Source organism: Oncorhynchus mykiss, chromosome 8 (assembly GCF_057628025.1).
Source record: "Oncorhynchus mykiss isolate SJ-2025 chromosome 8, ASM5762802v1, whole genome shotgun sequence".
Classification (NCBI taxonomy): domain Eukaryota; kingdom Metazoa; phylum Chordata; class Actinopteri; order Salmoniformes; family Salmonidae; genus Oncorhynchus; species Oncorhynchus mykiss.
In genome coordinates this window covers 27,352,472-27,361,598 of record NC_143029.1, presented here as the reverse complement: position 1 = coordinate 27,361,598, position 9,127 = coordinate 27,352,472, and the positions used below count along the sequence as shown (strand labels likewise).

General features: G+C 40.9%; 1 protein-coding gene across 1 annotated transcript in view; it reads right to left on the bottom strand.

Annotated features, from left to right (window-relative positions):
* Positions 1 to 3,670: 3,670 nt before the first annotated feature.
* Positions 3,671 to 9,127, bottom strand: part of kcnh5a (potassium voltage-gated channel subfamily H member 5a) — a 76,935-nt gene continuing 71,478 nt past the window's right edge. Inside the window, exon 8 of the mRNA XM_090183044.1 lies at positions 3,671 to 5,889. Within this exon, the coding sequence (XP_090039170.1) occupies positions 4,756 to 5,889 (1,134 nt within the window). The 3' untranslated portion in view covers positions 3,671 to 4,755. The remainder of the gene's footprint in view (positions 5,890 to 9,127) is intronic.

Genomic DNA, 9,127 nt, shown 5'->3' with positions numbered 1-9,127 from the left:
AACCCGCGGAAGACACATTTCAGTTGAATAAATTCAGTTGAACAACTGACTAGGTATACCCCATTCCCATTAACCCACTGGACAAAACTGGTTGAATCGAGATTGTTTCCATATTATTTCTACCAAAAACATCTATGATGACATTGACTCAACATGGAAAACTGATTTGCAAAGAATCATCAACATATGGCCATTTCTTATTCTTTTCACCCAACTTTTAACCTAAATCCAATGACATGGTGACCTTTTCGTTGATTTCACATTGAATTCACATTAGTTGAAACCTCAACCAGATGTTGATAAGATGTCTGTGCCCATTGGGAACTGATACAAACTGTTTCCACTAGCATTGCTACATTCTCCAAAAGTCCGATTCTGGATATGTGATATGGATATGACCAGCTAACACATTTCTAAATGATTTGGTTGAAACAACATCCTAGAGAAGTCTAATTAGCTAAAACTGGCTAAAATCAAACATTTTGTTTGAAATAATATTGTGCTTGCTCATATTTCAGAGCACACGGTGAAGGTTCAGATGACACCAATACAGACTAAATGTGTCTTAAATGAGGCCGTGAAAAGACCAAATGTCCCAACAAAAATAATTTCTCAATAATCCTTCAGCAAACAAATGTCAAATATGCCAAAATGTTTTCCTTCAAAGTACCTTTCTATGAACTAAATTTCAGAAATATCCAAAACCCAATGGTATATTTTTGTTCCAGTTTCACTGTCACTTGTGCTCCCTCTCCGGCCTCTAGGTCACCAGGCTGCTCGTTATGGCGCACAACTGTCACGTGTCGCTCACCTGGACTCTATCACTTCCCTGATTACCTTCCCTATATATGTCACTCCCTTTGGTTCCTTCCCCAGGCGTGATTGTTTCTGTTTCAGTTTCATGTCTGTGTACTGTAGTGTTTCTTGCTGTTTATTTTATTAAAACACTCACTCCCTGAACTTGCTTCCCGACTCTCAGCGCACAGCGTTATATTCACACTGAATGACCCATAGTCGGGAATTCTATCACACTTATTCTGCAGAAATCACATTGTTCCTGTGCAACAGCTAACAACATTTTAATTCATGTAATTAGACAAGATAAAACAAAGTCATTCTGATTTTAATGAAAGTTGTACATTTTTTGCAAACACAAACAATAAATGTGTGTGCGGACTGAATCAGCATCTTGAATCTGGCCTAGGCATGCTTACATAGTCTTTATATAGTGTCGGCTCTGTGTTCGTGTTTTTTATATAAGGTGTCTTATCAAGGCAATTTCTGTAGATATGTCAACTTTCCAAAATGCATTCAATCAGTTGTGGACATGGTCACTCTCTACACAAAGTGGTAGCTAACAATATGATATGGTAAACAATGAGGGTGCTTCCATTCATTTCCATCTGGGAAAATAAATCTCAAGCACATGCATGAAATTCCTCTCTATGCAAGCATAATCCACAAACAGTTTTGTATCTCTGTAGAATTGGAATTAATATTTTTGTATGAAACATTTTTAGTATAACGAAAAACTAAGGGGAGTGTATGGTTGAAATCACTTTGTATTAAAAACCTCTGCATTAAACAGCTTAGTAAATTCTAAACACTACCATTTGGTCTATAAGCATCACTAAATCATGTTGTACTGGAGGTGGTAATTGAGAAACTAAGGCACAGATTTAATCACGCAATAATATCAAATTTAGAATACATTTGTGCTAATCATTACCTCATGAAGACTTACCTTAGGTCGGGTTTTTTATTCATCTCTACATGCATAGTAACAGTGCCTTGCGAAAGTATTCGGCCCCCTTGAACTTTGCGACCTTTTGCCACATTTCAGGCTTCAAACATAAAGATATAAAACTGTATTTTTTTGTGAAGAATCAACAACAAGTGGGACACAATCATGAAGTGGTACGACATTTATTGGATATTTCAAACTTTTTTAACAAATCAAAAACTGAAAAATTGGGCGTGCAAAATTATTCAGCCCCTTTACTTTCAGTGCAGCAAACTCTCTCCAGAAGTTCAGTGAGGATCTCTGAATGATCCAATGTTGACCTAAATGACTAATGATGATAAATACAATCCACCTGTGTGTAATCAAGTCTCCATATAAATGCACCTGCACTGTGATAGTCTCAGAGGTCCGTTAAAAGCGCAGAGAGCATCATGAAGAACAAGGAACACACCAGGCAGGTCCGAGATACTGTTGTGAAGAAGTTTAAAGCCGGATTTGGATACAAAAAGATTTCCCAAACTTTAAACATCCCAAGGAGCACTGTGCAAGCGAAATGGAAGGAGTATCAGACCACTGCAAATCTACCAAGACCTGGCCGTCCCTCTAAACTTTCAGCTCATACAAGGAGAAGACTGATCAGAGATGCAGCCAAGAGGCCCATGATCACTCTGGATGAACTGCAGAGATCTACAGCTGAGGTGGGAGACTCTGTCCATAGGACAACAATCAGTCGTATATTGCACAAATCTGGCCTTTATGGAAGAGTGGCAAGAAGAAAGCCATTTCTTAAAGATATCCATAAAAAGTGTTGTTTAAAGTTTGCCACAAGCCACCTGGGAGACACACCAAACATGTGGAAGAAGATGCTCTGGTCAGATGAAACCAAAATTGAACTTTTTGGCAACAAAGCAAAATGTTATGTTTGGTGTAAAAGCAACACAGCTCATCACCCTGAACACACCATCCCCACTGTCAAACATGGTGGTGGCAGCATCATGGTTTGGGCCTGCTTTTCTTCAGCAGGGGAAAATGGTTAAATTGATGGGAAGATGGATGGACCCAAATACAGGACCATTCTGGAAGAAACCCTGATGGAGTCTGCAAAAGACCTGAGACTGGGACGGAGATTTGTCTTCCAACAAGACAATGATCCAAAACATAAAGCAAAATCTACAATGGAATGGTTCAAAAATAAACATATCCAGGTGTTAGAATGGCCAAGTCAAAGTCCAGACCTGAATCCAATCGAGAATCTGTGGAAAGAACTGAAAACTGCTGTTCACAAATGCTCTCCATCCAACCTCACTGAGCTCGAGCTGTTTTGCAAGGAGGAATGGGAAAAAATTTCAGTCTCTCGATGTGCAAAACTGATAGAGACATACCCCAAGCGACTTACAGCTGTAATCGCAGCAAAAGGTGGCGCTACAAAGTATTAACTTAAGGGGGCTGAATAATTTTGCACGCCCAATTTTTCAGTTTTTGATTTGTTAAAAAAGTTTGAAATATCCAATAAATGTCGTTCCACTTCATGATTGTGTCCCACTTGTTGTTGATTCTTCACAAAAAAATACAGTTTTATATCTTTATGTTTGAAGCCTGAAATGTGGCAAAAGGTCGCAAAGTTCAAGGGGGCCGAATACTTTCGCAAGGCACTGTATAATGTGCTTGTAGTTTTATAGTGTAGTCTGTAGTTTTTAGCTTCATTGTTCATAGTGTACGTACATACAGTATATTCTGTTTGTCTGCCTGCATATTCTGTTTATTCACCTCCCACTATATAATGGACATGGAAACCATTTACTCTTTGAGTTCTTCCCTGTGAAATCAGAGATACATCTCCCTTGCAGCTGTTTGATTAAATATTGTTCTATTATATCATTAAATCATCTCTGCCTTAATCTTTGGATCAAGTTTTCCACAGCAAAATTTATTTTTTTGCGAATAAAGGTGATTCTGATTCTGTCAATTAGACAGTCACAGAGGCTATTTGCCTAAACAGGGCCTGTTTTCATGTCAGTCTGCATTGATGTACTGAATATTTGATCAATTACAACAGCTTTAGATCTTATCAATACAGGTTTGTAGTGTTAGACTATACCTGTGTATCAAGCATTTCTTTGTTTTGGGACCACACTGGTAACCAACCTTCTGTCAATCGGTACAGTCAGGTTGAACATCTGATCAATAAAACAGCTTTAGATCTTATAAAGTTGTGTAATAACAACCAGGAAGTCTACAAGATGATTATTGACTACTCTAAGCATTGCACTTTGCAATCACAATATGAATCAGTGATTTTCAATCTTCTGACCTACTAGTGGATCACGATATGAATCAGTGATTTACAACCTTCTGAACTACTAGGGGGCCTTCTGTCTGATTCTTATTGTCAGATTGTTCATTATTATATTGACAGATTGCTTCTGTATGGGGTGATCACAACAACCCTTAAATCCAGGGCTGCCAACACAAAAATAAGTCAACAAAATGGAAATCTTTAATTTCCGATTCAAATGCTAACTAAAGATTAACCATGATTAACCTAAATGAGGGAAGTTGCTAAATGAGGAAAGTTTTTTTCGGTAACATGTTTGTTTATGTGACCCAAGCTCTTACAAATCTCTTTACTGCTTTACTGCTGTTTGTGCTCGGTATAGAAGGTCTATAGACTGGATCTGGGAAGAGCAGACTCAATGTGAAAGTACATCAACAAAGTCAAAAACGGTTAAATCCCTGTGCTACTGTACTGAAGATACTGTACAGTGAAAAATCTGTATCTTTAAATAATTTATGCATGCAGTCAACTGCATAAATGTACAAGCAATTGCAATCCAAAGGTTTCTTTAAAATATCTTTGGCAGGCCAGAATCCAGCTGGACATGCAAATGGTTATTTACACTAAAACAATTTCCCACCTAAATTCTGTGTCCAGTTTCCTCAACTTGTCCATTAAAGAAAAAGATTGGGCACGGAAGTTGGCGCAAATAAATACATCAATGTTTTTTTGTCATTCAAAAAGGTCCATTGTCTCTCTCAATGTCCGGTGTGACAGGTCTTGACACGGTGAAGATGTCCTGGCATTTGATCTTAGCCTTGGGGGTAGAGGTCTGTGGCAGTGAGAGCCTCCTCTTCTCAGACAGCAATCTGAGGATCTCACTAACTTGGGCTTCAAGTGTTGATAAACGGCCACTCAGCATCTGGATATCTCCCTTCAGCTCCAGCTTGGCCTCCTGGAGAGTGGACTGGAGCAGCACCTGTTCAGACATGGGTTGGAAGGGGTGGCCAAGCACACCCACACTCCCAACCCCGAGGCTGTGTTCAAAAGAACTTCTCCCCATTGGACTCCGCTCATAGGGGCTTGGTGCGTCCCCTGCCCTGTCGATCCGAAGATCACTCTTGGTAATGCCACTGTCGCAGGAGTCTGTCTTGTGGAGTGCGCTCTTCTCGTCGCCCCCCTCTCCTGTGCTGCTGACGCCACCCCCGCTGCTGCTCTCCCCACCTTCTGCCTCCTGGCTCTTGCTGTCATCAGTCAACTGTTCTGAGGATTGGGACACATTACCCCATTCCTCCTCTTCTTTCTGCTGTGGCCCTTCAAGTTCATCGGGGGCCAGTGGCACTACTACTGTAGCATTCTTAAACCTCATCCAGCCTTGACCACCACCTCCACCCCTGGGCCGTACCAGACTGGTGACCCTCAGGCAGTTCTGGTCCACCACACTGGGCTTCAGCTCCTTGACCTCGTGACAACCAGTGTGAATGGGCTCCCCAATGTGGACATAGGCCAGTGAACTCTGCAACGGGGTGATCTGGGAGACAGTAACTACACTGGATCCACTGCTGGTAGTCCCTCCACCTGTGCCAGGTGCCCCATTCTGCATCGGGGAGCCATTTTGGTGCTGCAAGGGGTGAGTCTGACATTGTTGGTGTGGGAGATTGGTAAGGGGGTGGTGGTGCTCAACCTGAAGCCGGTTGCGCTCCAGGTCAGGCTGAGCTTGGATTGGCATGCGAATCTCTTTCTGCTGCTTGAACTTCTGGAAGAGCTTGCGAACCGGGTGGTCAATAGGAATGGAGAGCATTACTTCATTCTTCTGCTGCCGGCGCTCTTCCTCCTCCTTCTTCACATCGGCGATCTTTCGGAAGATTATCTGCAGAGATATTGCGAGGGGAAGAGAGATAGTAAGGACAGGCTGGTGAATCAGAACATGCCTTAATCACAAGTATACTGTCTTGCATATACTACGCTTCTGGCAGGACATGTTTTTCCAACCACCATACAATTAAAAATATAATGCTATAATTTAATGGGATGAACACAAAACAACTTGCAACTAAACAGAGCACCAAAACAACTCATGCACATACTGAACTGAGCAGTGTTACTGATTGCATGTTCACTAGATAGAGTTTTAGCCATTACTTGCAAATTAAAGCTAACATATAAACCTGAAGAGGCATAAACATGTGCTGCATAGACCTAGAGAAAAACAAATCACTGTTAACAAAATAAGACTTAAGTTTATAGATTTTTCAGTACTAACGTCTAGCGACATTACAGACGGACACCAAATTGCATTGAGAGAAAAAGTTCAAAAATGCACATCTATGATAGTTACAGATTTAGCAGATCTGTAATTTCCAATCTCCACATAGTGCACTATGCCAATATTGTTGCACACAGTGTAAATCTGCTGGTAAACATCTCATAATAATGCTCATAATGCTGATGCACCTGAAGTAAAAGGAAAATACAATCATAGCAAATGATAGATCATTTGATCTAATAACTGTTGAGATTGTGCATATAACAAAATATATATGTGACAATGGTAACACCTTGCGTTTAAACAATGAAAGACTGACACCTAGTGGCATATTTAATATGACATCAGCAACGTCTGATGACTCCCAACGTGACATCTGTGATAGGCTATTGGGTAATGCATATCTGATAGACATACATGTAATAAAATCGTCTTCACCCCCTTCTCTCCATCTCTGGACCCTTTTGACTCTGGGTTTCTGTGCTGCCCTTAGTGATGCTTTGATTACATACAGTATTAATTTGATGGTGTTAATACATTTTTCAGTCCTCTTACTGATAACCCAGGCAGGCATAACCAGACCAGCTTCACAAACTGGAGTGGGCACATAGTTGCTCCTTGGCTTTCTACTCTTTATATTAACGAGGATAAGAGCACCTTCTCTAGGAACAATTTGGGATCATTGTATTTGATAATACCGCAATAGAACCTGAGGCATCTCATTATGAGGGATTTATTTTTTAATTTGTGTTAGGTCTCGTTTCTTTATCTATCATTTAAGTTAATACACAGAGGCCACTACTCCAAGTAATGTTTTTCTCACTGTCAGTTCAGGCAACACTGGACTATCTTGGTGGGACCTTCAGGCACTCTATAGAGGTAAAAATAGAGCAGCACATACTGCTTGTTATCTACTCTGGAGAAAGGGTTCTACATGGAAGCCAAAATGGTTCTACCTGACACCAAAAAGGGTTCTTCAAAGGGTTTTCCTATGGGGCCAACAGAAGAACCCTTTATGGTTTTAAATAGCACCTTATCCTCTAAGAGTGTAGTAGCTTTAGAGACTGAGAGTGGAGGAGAGAAAGATCAAAAGATAGTGGCTGCCAGGGGTAAGTTGGGATCATTTGTTTTCTGCATTAAATCGAGGCAATCAGGAGTGAGAGAACAGCAGGGGGGGGGGACTTCGTTTTTCTTGGATAGACATCGAAAAACAGAAACATTTTTGTTTTTGCATACAAACCCCCCAAATACTTGATATTTAGATTTTCACATGTGGGTTGGTGTTAAATGTGGAATGCCTGTCATTGGCCAAATGCACAGGCAACATTTCCTGTCCCTTACAAAATAGGAGTTCTAAATCCATTCTATTAATCTATTGTCTATTAATGAATCTATTATTAGCTGTCCATACCGTGCCACAGTGCTAAGATAAGTGAGTGAGCTGCTGTGATACCCAGGCCGTGTCCAGAAACATAAATTCTGATCTTGGATTTCCTATTATTTTTCTATATACTTCCATGGTTGGTTTCATTGATTCTTCAAATTAACTTCCCCTAATTGACAAATACTTATTTTCCTACTACTTCCAAGTCAGTTGTAGAGGATCATCATTTTTTTTATTACCCCTTTTTCTCCCCAATTATGTGGTATCCAATTGGTAATTACAGTCCCGTTCCATCGCTGCAAAGGTCGAGAGCCGCGCGTCCTCCAAAACACAACCCAGCCAAGCCGCACTGCTTCTTGACACAACGCCCGCTTAACCCGGAAGCCAGCCGCACCAATGTGTCGGAGGAAGCGCTGAACACCTGGCGACCATGTCAGCGTGCATTGTGCCTGACCCGCCACGAGTCGCTAGTGCGCAATGGGACAGGAACATCAATGCCGGCCAAACCCTCCCCTAACCCGGACGACGCTGGGCCTATTGTACGCCGTCCCATGGGTCTCCCGGTCGCAGCCGGCTGCAACAGAGCCTGGACTCTAACCAGCTTCTCTAGCGGCATCGCTAGCACTGCGATGCAGTGCCTTAGACCACTTCGCCACTCGGGATGCCCCAGAGGATCATCTTGAGTGAGGTGTAGAATCACTGATATACAAATAGTATTCCCTGCCAAATAATAGATTTTGTTAAATCAAGATTTGCGTAGGCCTCCACTGGCTCAGGCTAAACCCCTAATATGCTCCAGGGGCGGGGGTAAAATGCCTTGCTCAAGGGCACAAACGGCAGAAGGTGGCATCTGAAACTCTGATGTAAGTTAATAAACAGAGGCTACTACTCCAAATAATGTTTTTCTCACTGTCAGTCCAGTGTTGCCCAAACTAATGTCATTGTAACTGCTCTTGCCAACACACACCATCTTTGTGGAACCTTTAGGCACTTTTTACCAATTGTTAACACACATTTGCTGAAGCTACATCTCAGGTACTCAAAACTCTCAACACGAAACAGTTAGCCCCAAACCCCACAGATATCTTGCAAAATAAAACACATTAATCAAAATCATGTCCTGCTCAAAATTAAACTCTGCATACAAATGAGGCACACACATCAAATGAATCTAACTTAGTGAAACCCAGATCACACTAATGTGACATATTCAAAACACTACTATCAGAACCTATTTCACTGTAAAGATTACAATTTTGCTATGATACAAGAAAGGAATAGAAATGCAAAAATGTATGTTTTATATTTCAACATGTCAAACAGGAAACTGTAAGCACACATACAGTAAAAATGTAAACATACAGTAAATATATTTTGCATATGTAAAGGAAGAAAAATAGTCCTATTTGTACTACTGTACTGTATGTTAGATCAATCGTATGGAATAGATAAAGAAAC